Source organism: Microchirus variegatus (assembly GCF_963457635.1).
Source record: "Microchirus variegatus genome assembly, chromosome: 5".
NCBI lineage: Eukaryota > Metazoa > Chordata > Actinopteri > Pleuronectiformes > Soleidae > Microchirus > Microchirus variegatus.
This window is the reverse complement of record NC_139806.1, coordinates 37,177,028-37,197,311: the sequence shown is the minus strand read 5'-3', so window position 1 is coordinate 37,197,311 and position 20,284 is coordinate 37,177,028. Positions and strand designations below refer to the sequence as shown.

At 38.9% G+C, this 20,284-nt stretch overlaps 2 protein-coding genes across 2 annotated transcripts in view; one reads left to right on the top strand and one right to left on the bottom strand.

Annotated features, from left to right (window-relative positions):
- Window positions 1-1,159: 1,159 nt before the first annotated feature.
- hspbap1 (hspb associated protein 1) lies at window positions 1,160-13,704 on the bottom strand. The gene is made up of 8 exons (XM_083888837.1): window positions 13,683-13,704; window positions 12,352-12,561; window positions 11,362-11,546; window positions 8,495-8,631; window positions 5,897-6,068; window positions 3,093-3,176; window positions 2,616-2,726; window positions 1,160-1,839 (listed from the first exon to the last, which is right to left on the bottom strand). Exons 2-8 carry the CDS (start codon window positions 12,545-12,547, stop codon window positions 1,234-1,236), a joined length of 1,491 nt encoding a protein of 496 aa, XP_083744963.1. The 5' UTR covers window positions 12,548-12,561; window positions 13,683-13,704; the 3' UTR covers window positions 1,160-1,233.
- Window positions 13,705-14,050: 346 nt separating this feature from the next.
- The window catches only part of slc49a4 (solute carrier family 49 member 4), a gene marked incomplete at its 5' end in the record, with an annotated part of 45,337 nt that continues 39,103 nt past the window's right edge, over window positions 14,051-20,284 (top strand). Inside the window, 2 exons of the mRNA XM_083889251.1 lie at window positions 14,051-14,345; window positions 18,047-18,140. Coding sequence (XP_083745377.1) covers window positions 14,051-14,345; window positions 18,047-18,140 — 389 coding nt within the window. The remainder of the gene's footprint in view (window positions 14,346-18,046; window positions 18,141-20,284) is intronic.

Here is a 20,284-nt window from a genome sequence, read left to right as displayed (position 1 = left end):
CACTGCGTCATTGTCAACAGACAGGTTTGTAAAATAAAAATGTATGGACCGGAAATGACATTTAACTTTGTTGAAGACGAGATTCTATTTATTGTATTTGCAGTAGATGAACATCACTTCCTGTTCTCTTGACCATATTCAGACACACAACCCATTTGATTCATCACTTCATGTGCAGCTTCCATCAATCGTCAAACCGTCACGAGCCGAACATCTGTTCACTGACAGCCGTCGTCACTAAATGACAGAATGAAACATTGTGCAGGACAAATGCTCACGTCCCATGAACATCATCTTGTATTATTTGTCTCATTAGCATACTAAATTGATTTAAGTCATCGTTTTTTCTTCCTCTGCAAGAGTCAAACAGGATTAGTCTGTGTAGGTCAACGTTAGAGCTCCTCCATATTGCATTACAATTAGTTTTTGTTGTGACATCCTGCATCTGTTATGAATCTCAGGAGGAACCTGATGAATGCAGTTTTACAATAATGGCGCCTGGACGTCTCTGCTAGAGAGATATGTGACTTTCATGGGTATTTATTCATTTATAAGGCTCTGATTGGGAAAACGGCAGATTCCTTATCAATCAGATGGACTTTATCGGAGTTTATCTTACATGTTTATCAAGTACATTCTTATTCAGGAAAAACTGCTTTCTCTTAGAGTCATGGAACAATATACAGCAACACTTACTCCAATGTTAGAAATATCATTTTAAACCATCCAAATACTGGATGGAACTTTCTTTTTTTAAAATATAAATCTGTATTTTATTTACATTTTCTTGTAATACTCTTTTTTTTGCTTTTATGTGAACATAAACATCTGGAATTTTTACAAATACAAAGTAAGAATAAGGCAATTAAAGACACATTTACATGGTTGTCAATGACATCTGTGGAATTGCTATAACTTAATTTTAATTCATTAAATTCTTTCTATGCCTTTGTCTGTGCTTGTACTGGTTTTATTCCTCTCGTCTGTGTCTTTTACTTGACGTCGCTGTAAATCATAGTCACCCCTCAATGATTTCTCGGCTATATATAAAAAAAGGATTGTATGAACAAAAGGAGATGAGTGTAGCTCTACATCATGCTCGAGCTTTCCTCTGTCACACTGAACTATTACAGTCAGGTTGGAGGACAGATCTCTGCAGAGAAAGAGCTGTAGCTGTAAATCACTGTAAAGTGGAGTAAGACTTGTCCTTTATGTCGTGGACAAATATCGGAGCTAGGACGCAGCAGTGGTCACGTGACTCCTTGTGCGTCTTGCCAACAAAAGCTCAGTAACGGTGGCGATGACATCAGGATGCACCAGACAGTCCAGCAGGTCATTAGTGGTTATTATCCAATCTCTCGATTCCTCACAATCCTCAGAAGAGTTCTCCGACATCACATCTGCACGATCGCCTGCTTCACACCGAGTCAAACCAGAGCTGCACTCGTGTTTTCCCCGGTGGAGTCCGACCGCAGGTGCAGGCTCCGTTCTCTGCGCTGCATCTGAGCCGACAGCGCAGTCCACTTGAGATTCGTCGGCCCGTTTCCTGGAGGATTTGACCTCTGGATCTTTTGGGGTCATGTCCCTCGTTTCAGTTGAGTCTCGTTGCTGACGGCACACAGAGATGAGATGTGGTCCAAAGGGAATGCTGAATGAGGCAGAATCCCTCTTACAAACACAGGGATTTGTAATCTGTCCAGCCGAGTCACGTTTAGCTGGACGGGCGTCTCTTGGGTCCAAGGTCAACGTGCTGCAGTGGAAATCTGTCTGTCTTTGAGCACACGCTCTAATTGCCAAGTTCAAGTACTGCATGTTCTCATTATGTGAGGTTACTCCTTCCTGCAGAGACATAAAACAACTGTCAGTGTAACAGAGTTTCTTACGCAGCTCAAAGTAATCCTCAGTGTGTTGAGCTATGACTAAATCCAACATTTCACGTATTGAGGCACGATTTGAATCTACGATCAGACCCTTTATGAACATTTCCTTGTTGTGCATCTATAATAAAAAGCAAGGGAAGAAACATTGTCTTTTTTGTCATCTTATTATATGTCTATACCAGGTGTTCTCAAAGTTCTGATACCTGAGGACAATTTAGGAACCAAACATTGGACTGAGGGTCACCAAAGGAAAAAAAAACTGAAATAAATCCCATTTGTAATAATGTTAGTGACCAGATTGCAGTTCTACAGTTTAGCGTTACGTTATATAAGCGTTAATATAATTTAATTTCAGCATCGATATAATAACACTTTATAATTTACTGGGTAATTACCCAGTATTTTGGCCATTGTTCTTACCTTCTAATTACAGGTTAATACCAAGTAACACATTTCTGTTACCATATATTTACTGGGTAAATAGCTAGTAATTGGGGGCTGTAGCTACCTGCTTATTACCAGCTTATAACACAATAATACACTAAAATTCACCATATAGAAACCAGGTAAATACCCAGTATTTTTGTTTCCACTTATTGGTCTGTATCCAGTAATGTCAACTGTAATTCATTGCCGCACTTTGAGAACCAATGGTCTATACCAATACAATCAAGAGGTAGAAATGAGGGAATTAGTGATTCGAGGGTACAATTTATATCCCAGCATTATTAATACCTCTGTGGGATTGAGCCACTCGTCTCTGTTGTCATCACTTGGGCAACCCTTCATTGCGCAGACAACAGCCTTGGTCACCGCTTCGCCAACTCTCGCCACATCGTCCGCTTCCTGCGCAGAAACGAGCCTGATGAGTGTTTGGCGTCAGGATAACAACAGACCGACACAGGCTCGTTCTCAGCTGCAGTGACACAGACTTGTCGAGTATGTGTGACCTCGCAGAGAAAGCTGCAGAGAGACTCTGCTGTTTGAATAAACAATTCTCTGGCAGCAAAGAATGTTTTTGTTCACACACACACACTCCCTGATATCCACACACTCATCATAATGACAGCAAGTCTTTCACTGCCAGACCTGCTTATTACTCAAAGATGAGTGTGGCCTTCATCTGAGAGCAGCAGCTCTTCAGAGCAAACAGAAAACGTGCCTCTTTTTTCCAATCATTAGTGGTTTGTAGATGCAGAGCTCGCTGCTCACCAGCTCAATCCAAGAGTTGATGCTGACGGTGACGGGATCCACTGACTCCACATAGTGCCACCAGTGTCTGGGAACAAAAAGCACCTGAGGAGAAAAGATAACATGGATTCAGTTTTAGAGAAATCACCAGCTCCTCCTTTTTGTCTTCAGGTTTGTGATTTTGTGGTAGAGAATTTAAAAAATACTTCAAGTCAACCACTAGATGGCAGCATACACCTTTGAACCCTGGACTGTCAAGCTTCAGCCATTCATAAAGTGACTCTATTAAATATGGCGAGCCTTATTGATTGCCTCGTGGTCCCGACATCTTTATTCATTCACGAACTGTAGTCTGACAAGAGCAGACAGATGATCCAGTGATTTGCAGGTGAAGCTATTTTTATGGTCGGAGATTGTTCCGGATTCCAAAACTATCCAGTCTGTGTCGACAGATGAAGGATTTCCATGTGTATGGTGAAAGCATCAGAAGCCCACAAGTATCTTTCAGCCACATGTAAACACAACCGGCTCATACATAAATAACAGTTATTGATTTGTATCGCGGAAATGGTATAGACCACGCAGCGCCCCCAGCAGGTTCATGAAGGCCATTGATATTTGACACCAGCCCTGAACCATGATTGGGACCATGATGTAACCTTCCATACATAACAACGCTTTAGTGTATGAAGTCAGATGCTGTGAGGGGTCTCTCAATCAAAACAATAACAAAAGACATAGCTTGATGATATCGGGAAGCAGCGTGGGATCATGGGAATCCTTGGGCAACACAGGCAACGGCAATGAGTATTTGTGATCCATTAGTAAGAAATACACACAATAACAAAAGTCGGCACACTGGCTACCTCGTCGTACTAATATCCGCTATCTGCTACTGTGAAAAGAAACTGGGATTTCTGGGATTGGATTTAAAGGGGACATATTATACCCAATTTCTCCAAGTTAACCTAGTTCTCTGGTGTCCTAATGAACATGTCTGTGACATGCTTTGGTCAAAATACCATAAGGATGAAGCACCACAGCAGTTCAATCACCAAAACAGCCCTGTTCAGAACACTCACTCTGTTTAGTAGTATCTCTTTAGGTCCACCTTAAAAAAAGTAAAACGGAACTTACAAATTACAAATGACATCAGCTACAGAGGCTACTGGGAGCTAACAGCAGTTAGCATTTGGAAAGGTGATCATTTTCAGGCTCTAGAAGACACATTTCCATCATATATAACATGTATCCACTGGACAGATAAATCCTCTGAGGCTGGAAGTTTGTGTAGAACTCTGTGCTGCACTGTGGAGACAAGAATAGAACCTTTCGCTGACTTCCGGTTTTCGGATACCGCTGCCCTCACCAGCACTCTCGTGTGTTTTACAGACAAATTGGAGCTCCGCAAGACAACAATTCCAGGAATTTAGCACATTGTGACGTCTAAATGTGTGCGGAAGTCAACATCGCATGTTTTATCTACTGTACTTAGACTGAGGAGGACCACAAAAACATGAGCGAGTCATCTTTTTTCACACTTTGGCGACTGATAGGACCTCCAGAGTCCCAAATATAAGGATGTAAATGATTAAAAAGTTGATTTTGCATAATATGAGAACTTTAAGGAGTGTTAAGGAGTGAGGAAACACTGTTGTATGAATGCTCCTCAACACATGCATAATGTTATGTTATTTTGAGGTATGTTAATGAAGAAGTGTTATATCTTTAAGATCATGTAAAAACAAAACTCCACAGTGAGTCTGTGTTGCACGCAGCAGGTAACCCTGACATGCTGGTAAATTATCGTCTTCTCTTATTATTAGATTAAGTCACCACCTTGGCTTCTTCCACAGAAAATGCTTCTTCCTAACCCCCTTCAGAAAGACCCGGATGTTTCCTACTGTGACAACATGCTTGCTTTAAAAAAAGCCACACTCACATGCTATGCTCAAAACCACTTTTCACCACAGGATCCGGTTAATGGTAAATTAACAATTGTCATTCAGCACAGTTTTGGGCCAGAATTGAACCAAATATCTGCTTAGTTTCACTCACAATGGTGCTCACTGTGGTTCAGGCCCATATGGTAAATACAGCACATGCTGTCAGACAGGGCTAATTTAGGAGCTCGATCACAGGCAATTGTTGAAAACAGACGCATGGTAAGTGCTGTGCTATTGTGTCTAAACTTGACACTGTGCAGCTGTGATATGAAATGAGGGAAAGTAAGAAAGACAAAGTATAAAACGACTTCAAAAGCTGTCTCACGCTGAAAACCCACTTTCTGGTGACGCATCACCGACAGTTATGTCTGTGGTGACTCTGACGTCAGCTGCTTTTAAAGCAGAACAGAACACAGGAACTTGACTGAAGTGCTGATGTATTGACCTGTAAATTCAGCCTCTGATAAGACGACAGGAGCGATGACGCAGCTGCCTTTAAAGTAGTTCAACCTTCCCTTTTGTTTCACTCAAGATAAAACACTGTAACTGAGTGGGTTCGATTTGAATTAGCACACAGGTCACGTGACCGTTGCCTTCCTTTATGCTTTCATGGTGGACACACCATGACAATGAATCAAACACTTTTACATGTTAAGAGCTTAAGGGCCAATAAAGCCAATGTTTTATGGCCATTGCTTCTGTGTCACATACATTTAGACCAATCCTCAGTAAATCACTCTTGATGGTTTTTCAATGCCTGGTTAAAAAGATGTGTACATTTCCTGGCTGCAGATGACACATGTGGCCGTTCAGTCTAATTTAATGACACTCTCTGGGGTCTCATGTATGTAAAAGCTGGGTGTGTGAGGGACTTCTGACCTGTCCTGGCTGCAGAGTGACCGTGTGCAGCCTGGTCTTCTGAAAGTCAGGGAACTTTCTTAGGTCTGGATGGAGAACGTCCACCTGACTGAAGACACTGGACTCTTCATATGGAATCCTGGTTGGGTAGAGTTTAGAGGTGTCATCAGGAGGAAAGAGGTACCACTGTTTACTAGAAAGAGAAAAGAACAGACCAAGACATTTTAGAAAAATGTATGTCAGGTTGTGCATTTTTGAGTGTATTTTTTATTCTTCCACGGACAAAAAAGTGCTAATTTGAAACCGATTCAAAACACTATTTTTGATGTACCATGACAAAAACTTTCATAATATTTGATATGTATGATGAGGACTGACGTTGGTTTAAAGATTAAAAAATATAGATCCATTTTTTATGAGCACATTTTGATGCTCTATGTGTTAATGTGAGTATTTTATGAAATATGATATATCACAGGCTGCAATAATCAAACCAAAGATATTCCAGTTTGCATGAAGTATATTAATTTATTGCGTTTAAGACTATATAATGAAGATGCACCATGACAAAACTTGGCAATTTAAAGGTTATTAATAATAATAATAATAATAATAATAATAATAATAATAATAGATATGTATTGAAAGGACTGCTGTTACAGGACAATACAATGTTTTTATGAGCACATTTTGGTCTTCTAGGTGTGTTAATGTAACTTTTTTGATGGCACATCTAAGGGTGGTATATTAAATATTACTTTCACTGCAATAACTATATCATGAAAACATTTTCCGCAGTAATAGACCCACAAATGCAGCACAAAATATAGGATTCACAAAAAAAGGGCAGAGGTATATACACAATATAATCAGCACTACAGTTTTCCCCAAACAAATCCGAGCAGTATGTTTATGTTTGATCCTAAGATTCCATGTGATTGGCTAAAAAAAGTGACAGAAGAATCCAGTCAAAAAAAAGAAAAGAATCCTCGTTCCTGTTCAACAGTCTCACCATTGTCACAAATGTCATGAAATCAATCCACAGCGTTGTATCTTCACGGCTCAGCAGTGTTGAAGAACTGCTCCAGCTGAATTTCATTCCAATTGAGATCAATACCAAATAAAAGGAGCTGAGACCCAATTACAAGAAGCCAGATAAAACTGTTGCTCTCCTGGAGAAGAGCAGAGTCAGATAAGCTCAGACCAGAACCATCAACTCACAAAAACCAGCCAGGCTGCAGTTCACTATATATATATATATATATATGTAGAGACTTAAAAATTAATTTAAAACAATTAGGATGAATTCACATTTATGATCTCATTGTTTTTTATGACATCACAATGAATTTGACCTCAATTCATTTCATCCTTGAGGCGTAGTAAATCCACGCCTCACAATCTGCTCTGGTGAGCTTTGAGACAAATTAACTCTCTTTCTTCAGAGCAGAGGACACGTCACTGTGTGTCAGAAGTTACATTACCTGCATCTCTCGTGTTATGGAACAGAAACCTGGTTAAACAGGCAGAAAACTAAACCAGGCACCGCTCGTGTGATAAAAATACAGCTGTGTCTGTGGAGCACTGAACATTCTTTATGCTCCTTTAAAACGCACTCTCTATAGATTACAGAGAGCCATTAACACAGCAATGACAGAGCAATGACACTTTTTATTTTACACCTCTCAGTGGATTTTTTTTTTCTTACTTTCTTCTGTAAAACCGGTGCACAACCTCAGAAAAAACAACAATTCTGTGTGTTTTCATGGATAGAATCAAACTCTAGTTTGCTTGCATAGCGAGGGATGAGTGTTTTTCCTGCATCTGCAGAACAGAGCACTTATCAACGAGTCTCATGGCCACTTAGAGCACTTTCTGTGCCTCCCTTTTGATTTGTGCTCCATTTAATTAAAACATTTGTTGTGACTTGAAGCCATATTGACAAATCAATGAGGCAGTGAAATGAGTGATGCTCAAGTGTCAAGTCTGGTCGATCGCATCAGAACGGGTGCATATTTAAAGTTCTCACATTTGTCCATTACACTCTTGTACTTGCTGCATACTGAGGACCAGGTAACAGTGCTGACAAAGTGAGGACCAGCATTTCCACTTTATAAATCAACATAGTTACAAATATCTACTTCATGAATGACATCTATAAAGAACTACTGGGTGCAGTACCATAAAATGTCTGCAAACACCCATTAACCATAACATGTTAATGCCTAACCCGAACCATAACCTAATCACAAATAAAATCTGAGCCCTAAAGTTAACCCGTTCCTCAGAAATGAGGTTCTGCCTCATTAGGACCAGGGTTTCTGTCTCTTTTTTTTGCCAGAAAAGGTTCTACAGAGGCAACAATTACAGGTAGACACACACACAGACACACAAAAACTTGTTTTTATATATTAGTAAAGACGCTTACACCCTTACCCTAACCTTAACTATCACAAGTGCCTAACCCTAACTCTGGGTCCCCACAAGGTCACAATGTCCTTTACAAAGATAGATTTATATATTTTTGCAGGAGTGCTAACAACTACTCTATTATTGATGTTAAAACTAATAAAGTAAATATACAAACCAAGTTAAAACACACACTGTGATTCTTCTCACCGTCCTTGTACCTGCAGTACCAGGTTGCAGCCATAGGAGTCCTGGTGGCACGGTGTGTTGGCTCCTTCTGTGCCGATCCATACGGTGCTCTGTCTCCCATCACGTCCCTCAAAGCCAAAGTCAGACCACTTTACATCCTGCAAAACACACACCACACACACACACACACACACACACACACGCACACACACACACATATGCCTGAGTCAGAGTTTTCAATTACATGTTGCATTTTCTTTTGTTAGGGCTGTCTAAAATCACAGATGTAACCCTGCACATCACCAGCTACTTTGACAGGGTCTATTATAGCAGGTGACCAGTGAGGGTCTAGTATGTGAAGAAGAAGAAAAAAAAACAGACTATAATAATATTTGCCATCTTTTGAGGAAAAACCGGCCTGTCAATCATGTTCTGTCTAAGCACAAAGGTGTAGCAATCACGCCAGCATTCTGAATAATGAAGTCATTACCATATATGCAGACAGCTGTAAATGACAGACGGGTCATTGTAGCCTGTGGAGCAGCCTTTTCCCACCACCATTTATCCAGTAAAAAGCTCATGTCTGTCTGTCGCAGAGGCATGAATGTCAGCGCGTAATAATTGCAGGTGGGTGTCCAATAAAAATTTATCACACAGATAAAAAAATGAAATGAATGTGTGGTCGCGGCTCAAGAAAGGATGGTACTTTTATTTTTATGTCTGTGCCCATACTGCAGGACAAGAATGTCAGCTAATAGTTTTATTACAGAGGGAAAACCCTAATATTTTAACTGAAAATGTCAAAAGAAGGAAAATATTAAAAAAATAATGGATTGGGGAAAAAAATCCATGTTATTTTTTTCTCTTCCAATTTTCATTTAATTTTTAATTTGTTGATAAGCTGAAGCTGTTGCAACCCGATTAGGTATTAGTATGTAAATTATTAAGTATTTTTAAATTGAATTGGAATTCACAACATTTCTTGGCGTCTGCTTGGAATATTCATGTTTATTTATATATATGTACACTTCATGTACTTCAAGTCATGTATACAGAAAGAAGAGTTAAGATTAGGGATGAAACTATTACATGATAAATCGAATATTAATCGATTACTAAATTAACCCCTTTGAGAGTTTCTTCATTATTAAAATAACTTTTCTGATTTTGTAGCTTCTTAAATGTGAACATTTTATGGTTTATTTGCTCCTTATAACGAAGACATCAGAAAAACTACCAATTTTATTTGTGGACGAAACAAAACATTTGAGAACGTCATCATTAGCTGTAACCCTAGTTAAGATGCTGACAAACATGCACATGTTTGAATCATTGAAAAACAAATAAAAGTGTGTTTTAAGTTGATTCTCTTTCCTTAAACCACTTAAAGGAGAAGTGGATTTGTGCTTCACATAATCAGTAAAAAAAAAAGTAAAATGTAAAAATCAGCCAGAGGATCATTTTCAGGCTCTAGCAGGTACATTACCGTCATATATAACATGTATCCACTGGACAGATAAATCCTCTGAGGCTGGAAGTTTGTGTAGCACTCTGTGCTGCACTGTGGAGACAAGAATAGAACTTTTCTAGTCTTCGTAGACTTCCGGTTTTCAGATACCGTTGCCCTCGCCAGCACTCTTGTGTGTTTTACGGACAGAGCGCATTTACATGAATTTAGCACATTGTGGCGTCCCATTGAGTGCGGAAGTCAACATCGCGTGTTTCTCCTGTACTTAGACTGAGGAGGACCACAAAAACATGAGTGAGTCATCTTTTTTCACAATTTGCCGACTGATAGGACCTCCAGAGTCCCAAATATAAGGATTTAATTGATTAAAAAGTTGATTTAGCATAATATGGGAACTTTAATTATGAGTTTATTTCTGGCTAATTAATGAATCAAGGTTTTTGTTTACTATTATTCTGCAGTGTTTCTTCATGAATCAGTCCAGGTCGATGAGGATGAACTTATTTAGACAGTGCTATGTTTTCCTACTTCACCTTTATATAGAAAAGGCTTTAATCAAGCAAAGATACTCAAGTGTAACCTAAAATAAAAGGTAAAATAAAAAGGGTAAGGATAAAAGGGTTGATGTTCTCAACCCTTTTGACGATGGCCATAACCCTTGTTTGCTTTAAAAGTAGCTCTTTTTTATTATTTACAACCAAACAGTTACCATGAGTAAAAGAGACATTGAACAAAAGCTGCAAGGTCACAAACTTTGAAAAAAGTGAGTGTTTTTTTGCCATAAAAATATACAAGTCTTTGGAGGCAGAGCCTGAAACCTAAAGTGGTTTTGTGTTAACAGCTGTTCCATTCATTTGCATACACAGGATCAAGAGACATTCGATAAATTAATATTTTGCCAAGGTTGTGTACACTGCATAAGAAATGTATTGTACACATGTAATGTGTATGTAGAAATGCTTTGTTTTCTGACGTAACTGGCAGAAAACAAACTGAGCCCGTGGTTGCTCGGCAGCTGAGACTCTACGGCAATGATTGGTAGACGGCGGTAGGTGGCACCACATGCCAAAACATGATTTCAAAACATAAACATGATTTGCAGACTGCAAAATATATTTTTTTTAATGCAAATATTTTGTCTGTACTGTTGTTGTTGGTGAGTTCAGTTTGTTATATGAACATTATTCCTGAGTCTCTGTGACATATTAGTAGGATTTTATGGCCAGTTGATTTAGATTTATTACATAATGCACCTTTAAATAAAAGGTTTTGAATGATTTCTAAAATATTTATGTTTTCTCGTCTTTATCGACCAATGGTCTAATAAATGTTCTATAAATAGCAGTCAAAAGGCCAGAATGTCCCACAGGTGTAATGTAATACTTGATAAGTAACTGTTCATACACAGAAGCCTGATTACCTCAAACATGGAGGGCTGATCTTGAAACAGCATGGCAATGTATTTGTAGTCAGCATAAGCCCAATACTCAGAGTAGGAGAATTTAGAGAACGGCCCAACATCTGTCCCAGACTGACCACAGGTCCAGCTGAGAAAGTGTGCAAGTTTGGCCTCCACATAGGAACACTGGGTTTCAAACAGAGGCGCTAAGAGAGTGGGGAGGAAAAGTAAGAAAAGGTTCATTTGATTTCAAAAGTATTCCACTGATCATTCCAAATGAGAAATGCAAACCATATCACAGGATCACAGACCTATGTGTCACCACCTGAGTGTGAAATTTTGTTTAGCTTGTTGTTTTATGAGGAAAATAAATCACAGAGGCTGCGATTTGCTTTTTAGTAAACAAAGTATGTCCATAGTTGACTGATGGCATTGATAATGAGCAATGCCCTCCTGTCAGTCTGTCAGCTGCAGCCGAAAAAAGATTTAGCAATCTAATTAGCTGGCTTTTATCATAGGACACACTCTCTGTTATTCATCACAGGAGTCAATATTGGAGCCGTTTTAGAGCCTCGTGGAGGGTAAAACACTCCAGATGCTCAAAGGCAAAACCCCTGTTGCTTTGTTTCCTATGTGACAGCCTCCGACCCATCAGGCCCTGAAACTAACTATAGTCTAATCTGAAAATGATCACCCGTCAGATGACGAACCACACAAGATTGCAGGCAATCATTGTGTGATTGCTAGATTAGTGTGAAGTTCTGAACAGACACACAAAATGAGAAAATGCCTGAAAAATTGACATATTTAACTGCCGTAGATGCAAATAAAATAAGAGTGTGAACAAATTTGGATTAGTGGATAGTTTGGTTTATGAAACCAGTGACCACTAAACACATTTCATGTCTTAGTTTACTAATAACGCATGATTTTAGATGTTTTCTTGAAATATGTATTCATAAGAAAACAACACAACCTGTGAATATTAGTCTCATAATATCCTGTTCTTACTGTTGGTCGCCTCTTTTCTCCCGAGTCTAAAGCGGATCAGTTTGTCACTGAGGCAGACAGACAGCTGCTCTGCAGTCCAGTGAAGGACAGGCCAGTCACACGTCATGTTCATGAAAACCGCCGGCTGCTGCAGATGATGCAGAATCCTCTGGGTCTCCTCTGTGCTGAAGGGTTTCATGGCAATGGGGGAAGCCATGACCTGATAGTGGGCTGCAACACAGAGAATAAGCCGATAAACAAAAATGTACACTGCCCGGCCAAAAAGAAAGTTGCCACCTAAAAAAAAGGGTCACACACTCTTATATTTGGTTGGACTGTCTTTAGCTTTGATTACGGCACTCATTCGCTGTGGCACTGTTCCGATAAGCTTAAGTCACAACATTTTCCATTCTGTGTTGCATTCATTTTTCACCAAGATCTTGATCTTGAAGCCTTCTCCAACACACCCCAAAGATTCTCAATGGGGTTAAGGTCTGGACCCATGTGTGAAAATGATGTCTCATGCTCCCTGAACCACTCTTTCACCATTTGAGCCCAATGAATCCTCTCTCCGTGTTCCTCTAACCCACATAAACATCCTGTTATATTTCAAAATCTTTATTACCTACAACCATGAAGGATATATTTTGCTTGCATTTGCCTGTTTTTGAGAAGCATAATAAAAAAAAAGTTAGCACAGGATTTTGATTAAAATTTCTGGAGGTGACAGTTATGGCCCACTGAAGAAACTACTCATTTTGGTGGTGATCTGGATACAAAAGTCTTGTAATATCTCATGCAGACTTTGTAACTGTGCAGTTTGATCAATCAAAATCTGGATGTTGATAAGTTTAAATACATAAATAAAAATCAACCCTTAATACTTTGATTGAAGCCTCTCATGGTAACGGAATAGTTTTTGTTTTAACGAAATAACCGCAAATGAAGGCGTCACATCAGGTGAAGTGATGGTGGGTATTTTGGCGTTTCACAAACTAAAAATAGATCGACTATAGTAATCAGTTGCAGCTAAAAGTAAGTTGCCCTTCTTTACCAAACAGTATTGTCACTAGTAGCATCATGCTAGGCCCTTTCCTCCAACAATAAACGGGTAACTCGTACACTATGTGCACAGATGATAACGAGCTACGCGCGACAGAAGATAAACTTGGTTTCAACATTTTGAGTGCGGAAACTCGGCTTAACAAGCAAAATGAATACAATCGGTGAACTAATTTCCGCACACGCCGATGCGTTCTTGTTTGTGTAAGGAAATCACAGGGAAGATAACAGTGATTTCGCGGAAACAGAAGAACCATTAGGTGGATCCTTGAGAAAAACAAAGGACTCACCTTTCCCTACACGTGTAGTGAAGCTTCTGCCGGAAGTAAACAAAAGTCACATGACAGTGTACGCTTTCTGTTTACGTCCGATACGTTTCGCCGGGAAACTGCTCCATTCCGGTTCTGCTGCCGCAACACGAGGCGCGACTCATTTTAACGTAGCAGTCTCGCCAAAATGGCCGCTCGCGGACGCCAGTTTCCACTTCCGCAAACGCTTCCCTTTCGCGCGTGCGCATTAAAAGTGAACAACAGAGACGGACAGCTGGAGGCTGTTTTTGTTTTGTGCTTATGACACAAACAGTGTGTCCTTCTTCCCCGTTACTACACACACGGTTCAGTCGAATTTATAACCGAGCTGACCAACAGTACAGGACAGTATGGGTGCCGGTTCGAGCACCGAGGTCGAAAGGGAGCCGCTTCTGGGGCGTCCTAACGCGGAGGCGAACCTTCAGCCAGTACACAGCCGAGTGTACGGGAGAAGATGGCTGGTTCTGACCCTGTTTTCACTGCTGGGACTCATGCAGGGGATGGTCTGGAACTTCTGGGGACCCATTCAGAACTCGGCCGTTCACGCTTACGGCTTTTCCAAGTCTGACATCGCAGTTCTGGTTCTCTGGGGCCCAGTGGGCTTCGTTCCCTGGCTGCTGTTTATGTGGTTAATGGATAAAAAAGGTGAGTTGTTCTTATCTGGTACACTGTGTCCTATATCGCTGTTGTGGCGTTGGTGCCCACTTTATGCTCCATCTATGACATGTATGTAGGGGTAAAGCTGCCGTTTATACATTTAGATGCTACATCTGTCAGTATATGATAAGTCAATCAGTCCATTTATAGATAAGTGAAGCTACAGGGGAAATCAATGGTGTTTCTTTGTCATCTCAGGATCAAACATACATTCCATTTGGTGAAATCACCTGCTTTTGTCTTACAGGACTGTAGTAAATTATTGTTATCATGGTCCACAATGAGGTATTTCCTTTCAAGTCTATTAACAGCAGAGCTGCAAAGTAAGATGACAGTCATAGTACATCAATATGTTCATTATTTTATTCATTAATGTAAAATTACAGCAAATTGTTTTGTTGTTCTGTCCACAAAACTTAACAAAAAAAAAAAAAAAAAAATGTTCCATGTTGTCATTCAGAAACCAAAAATGAAACATTTAAATTTAAGGATCTAAAACTTTTGTATTTAGATTCTTTAGATCCGTTTTAGATCAGTGACTAATTCAGTAATTTATTCATATGTGATTAATCTTTAAAGTCATAATATACAGACCATATAAAAGTGACTATAACAAAGCCACTTCACTTTTTTTTTAATCATAATCCATTTATAGAGGTGGAAAAAGTACTAAAATATTGTACTCAAGTAAAAGTACCAATACTTTGATGAAATATTACTCAAGTAGAAGTTAAAGTAGTCATCTGAAAATGTACTCAAGTAGAAGTAAAACGTAGTTCATTTGAAATGTACTTTTAGTAAAAGTTACTTAGTTACTTTGCGTGGGGTGTGAGGGTAGAAATATGACAAGGTCAGAAACCCAAAACTATTGTGGAGCTCGACACAGGATATGACGTCACTTTTGGCGAACGCCCTCTATGTTTACGAGCCAGTGCTGATGATAATCACATCATCATTTGTCTGGTTCTGGTGTATATTTTCCCCCTGTAGATCTTCATTGTGCTTTTTATTTTTACTCAGTAATGAATAGGATTTATAAAGTAACTAAGTACAATACGTAATCAAGTAAAATACAAAATCCTGATTTTAAATTGTACTTAAAAAATACACAAAAAAGTATTCAACACAGTAACTTGAGTAAATGTATTTCGTTACTTTCCACCTCTGCATTTATATTAATGAAAAATGTTTTCTATACAAATAATTGAACTTTTTAAGTCAACAACATTCTTTATATCAGGGTTTTCCTGTGTTCGTTGTTTCATGTCGATAAGTTTGAAATATTCAAGGGTTAAAACCCACTGATGTGAAGCAGACTTTTTTATTTTCAAGAGGGTTGGAAAGGCCTTGAGTGATGTCAAGGAACTCTTGAGTTGCCCTCTTGACTTCAGACTTCATAGAGTGAGACACCCTTCATCTAACCAGTTCCCCTGCATCACCTGACTGACACGCTGTAGCTACATGTGTGTACACTGTCCTGTCAGGTGACAAAACAGTAACATGATCACAGCAACGAGACTGCACAAGAAACCACAAGTAAAATTGTGTTGCGAAATAATTCCTACATAATTTATCTTGTGATTATGATTCAGCTGCAGTTACATGTTGTGGGCGATTTGTTTGTCTTCAGATAGTTAAAATAAGTTAAATAAGGCAGCTGTTGATCCCACACACCTATTGTTCACCTCACACTCAGCTTGCATACGAGTCTGTCTCAGAGTATATTGAATTAGGGTTAGCTTGTTCAGCACTAACAAACTGCGTTAAGCCATGACGTGACCCTGTTTAAAAAAAAAATAAAATAAAAAAGTCGTCAACAGCAATGAACTGTTGTGTCTGTGGAATACTCTCTCTCTATCTCTGCTTTAACTTCTCAGTGGGGAAATGTTTGTCCCTCTGGTAGTTAGCCTTATTGCTCAGAGCAGAAATTGTTGGTCAACAACACAGTTGCTAATTGTGGCCCAAACTTGAATACAAAAATAAATAAATCACTATATATATATGTTATATAACTATAGCTGGTTCAGTGATCCAAATTGAAAATATTAGCGAGTGGTTTTTCCTCCTCTTACTCCCCAGGGACCCAGAGGATCTTGTGGGTTGCCAGGTAGTTTGAGGAGCTAATCCCATGTAAACAAAAAGACGGATCTATGAGGAGCAACACTTTCCTACAACAGAACTGGCAGGCTGTAAATTAAATCTTAAATTGTGTACCAACTGTACCAGTGTTACCAGTGAAGCTAATTTAATGAGTTTCAAAATATAGGTTATCTGATTTGACGTGATATTTACCTTGTTTAAGCCTTAAAGGGGCCATTAAATAAGTTTAAGGCTCCTTTAGGCCTTAGCTGCTCAACGCTGTCCACTCACTCATCATCTTCTACTGCTTTGTCCTCCACATGAGGGTCTCAGGGGTGCTGGTGCCTCACCGTTATCCAAAAGAGGAAAATTCAAAATATTTAAAATGCCAGTTTAAAGCTCTCTGTTGTAACTTGGGCTGGAAGTAATGATTATTTTTCGCTACTGGTAAATCTGCAGTTGGAAAGGCCAAGGTCATCATAAGCATTATATTATCATGACTAACAGACATGTAATTAGATTTGATAAGCTGGGACATTCAAATGCTTGATTTGATTATTTATGGTTTACCAAAATAGGGAACAATCATTTCTTGTTAATCAGTGAATTGACTCACTGTTCCTGGAAACCAACCGACAACCCTGTCCTTACCTGTGAAACCCTAAAGTTGTTTAACAAACTGTTCTGTAAACTGATACTGGTAAGTAAATGTCTGTTAGTACTAGTTGGGAGTTGGAAGTTTTTGATGCAGCAGAATACTGAGACAAAACACTTTATACACTGCACATTACCATTATACCGTTATAGTGTGTTAGCATGTAATGACCTGGTTTTTCCGTCAGGAATCTGTGAAATATAAATCAACCGCAGTCAGGGTTGTTTGACGGTGGTAATTGTAGTCTCAGCGTCAGCAAATGACAACTCACATGGACAGAAAAGAACAGGGAAGTGGAGAGAGTTTCATGATGTGGATGAAACCGAGAATAGATTTTTTTTTTGGTTGACAGAAAAGGCCACTTTTTCCCATCCTATTGCTGTTTGTGAGAAATGGTTTAAAACAAGGAGCTTTGGAATTCCTTTTGCCTTTATGCATTGGCCTCATATGAACTTAAATTACAGTTTATTAGGCACACTGCCCTGACACTATCATAATGTTAGAGGATTGTTGGTCAGTGTAAGTACAGAGACATCTTGTTTTGTCCACCACATCTACTTCAATGGTTGTACGCAAAATCCAATTTAACAACACCACCAACTGCAGCCTCTAAAATGGTTTCAGCAGATGTATAGGAATCATCATAGGGCTGTTGTTTCTTGAGATTTTGAGTTCACGTAATTCATCAGGCAGGAAATATCACATTTTGCTAGTGATTTTCCCTTTTTTGATTGTAAATTGAAATCATTGGGATTTGAGCTGCTAGGCAGTCTATTTATTACACACATGGACAAGAAGACATTTACTAGCAGTCATACTTTGAAGGTAATAAAATACTTATTGATTGTAAAATAGCTTGTTGGTGGTAATGGGAGCTGTATTCACTCTATCACTGAAATCTGTCTGCCGTTTTCTCTCTCTCTCCACTTCACTGACCATATCTTGTGTCTTGCAGGTCTGCGGGCGTCTCTCCTCCTCTCTACCTTCTTCATGTTGCTTGGCTCAGTTATGCGGAGCATCCCACTGACAGATCTGCCTCTCAGACGATGGTAAGCCTCTTCAGAAAACATCCAGGAAAGCGACTGATGTTGAAGCTTCAGGTGTTCACTGTAATCCAAACTATCACTAGTTTTAGTTTGAAGGGTTAAACATTATTATTATGAATGAACTAGATTATTTTTTCTGAGGCACACATTTAATCTTTCCTCTTTTTGATGCAGACCATAGGTGCTTTTCCACTACACAGTCTTGGTACGCCTCGGCACATTTTATTTTGCTTTTCCATTGGCGATAGTACTTTTTTAAGTGTGAGTGTAGCCCTCATTACTTAAAAGTATGTTACTTATTCATCCATTATCATGTTTATCACATGATGGTTGTGGACAGACCTGGGGGTAAACATGTTTACGCTGTACTGTAGGTCACCAGCCCTCTAAAGGCCCAACATACAAAGACAACAACTATTCATACTCATCTACACCTACAGGGCATTTATATATATACGTAAACGCAGCACAGCAAAAAAAAGATTATATAAAAAAATTGGACCAACATACATTATCTCTGAGGTTCAAAAAGAATTTCAAATCATAAAAGCCCCAAACTGATAACTTAATCATGATTCTTCTACTAATCATCCTCAAACAAACACGATGCTATAACTATTTAATATGCCCATTGCCCAACCATTTTTCTCATGGGATAATCTGTTACTTGTCAGAGATTCTAATATTTGATTTAAAAACAATCTTTAAAAAAAAAAAACGATGATTGATGTTGTTAATGATGATGACGGATCATCCTACTGGTCACATTCATTTGTCTTGCATGGAGTTGCTTGCAGACACTGTTGGACTTAAATAGTACAGGGCGCACTAATACACTTGGCAACTGGTGACTATTATTGTGGCATTTCAGTTTGATCAGTGTTCACCTTCATCGATTCAAGTCAAGGTCCCGTTTCTTTTGCTTCAAAGTATAGATGTGTTAAGCGAATACAGCAGAAAGTATTTGGCTGCAAGAGAGCAGGATTCTGAAAGACAACTCTTGATCTGTTACTTCCTTTTTGTGTCCTTTCTTTGTACCAATTTCCTCTCTTATCAGACTGCACTTTGACCGACCACCACGAGAAAACATAAAAGACTCCCATTACTGTTAAGGTTTTATTCTCGCTTTTGCTCATGAGCTGGACGTTCCTCTTAAGGAAAGTGTCCTTTCAATTATAATATGCCTTTTAAAAATGTCATTTCATTGAATACTTTTGAGTCATAATCTGTCTCCTATGCTGTATATCATAAAATATCAATACAAGGAGGAAATTGTATTTCCACAGAATGAGCCATATCTGCTTCTCTCTCCATGGATTTCATGATTTTTAAAATCATTTTGGCGTTCATAAAGCAGAGAGATCAAGTTTATTTCTCAGCTTCTTTCACCCTGTGCCTCATGAAGCTGTGGCAGCAAAGTTATCACTAGACTGAAAAGCTTATATTTATGCAGAGCAGGTTTGAAGAAAATAAAAGTGTCTGGTGTTGGTATAATATAAATAGTCCTGAAAGACAAAAACAGCAATTTACTATAAAATGTCTGAGCTGCAATGATTTTGAAAACCAAAGTCACACAAAGTCTACAAACATCCTCAATTTCTTATCGTGATAAAGGCAAATGTAACTGATAGTTTTACAGTGTTGTGCAGTGTGTGGATCCCTCATTACTTCATTAAAAGTATGTTCCGCATCCATCAATTATCCTGACTGTTTATCACATGATGGTTGTGGACAGACCTGGAGGTAAACATGTTTACCCTGTTCTGTAAGTCAGCAGCCCTACGTACAAAGACAACAACTATTCATATTCATCTACACCTACAGGGTATTATTATATTTAGAGTCTCAAGACTTTAGGAGGAAGAAAACCCACACACACACACATGTAATTCCTCTGTAAATAAATAGCTCCCTTGTCTGTTTACAGTCTGATCATTCACAGAATTACACTGATTAATGATATAATACTGATGTTAGTGCTTTGACTTCCGTGCTGAATGTTTGCGACCAGTTAATGTTGAAAAAATCTATTCAAAGGCTCAAAATAACTTGTCCTGAATAGTTTCAGATATAACACGTAGCAGATGTCTTAACAAAAGAGTCTTAATCTTCAGTGGCGAGTGAAATTAAATATTACGGTGAAATTA

Excerpts from the sequence above, each read along its gene's own strand:
- hspbap1 (XM_083888837.1), bottom strand. The coding sequence starts at position 12,547 with ATGGCTTCCCCCATTGCCATGAAACCCTTCAGCACAGAGGAGACCCAG. Across the intron at positions 8,632-11,361 it reads ATCAGCCCTCCATGTTTGAG|GATGTAAAGTGGTCTGACTT; the intron begins GTAATCAGGCTT and ends TGTGTTTTGCAG. Across the intron at positions 1,840-2,615 it reads AGTGGCTCAATCCCACAGAG|GAAGGAGTAACCTCACATAA; the intron begins GTATTAATAATG and ends ATGTCTCTGCAG.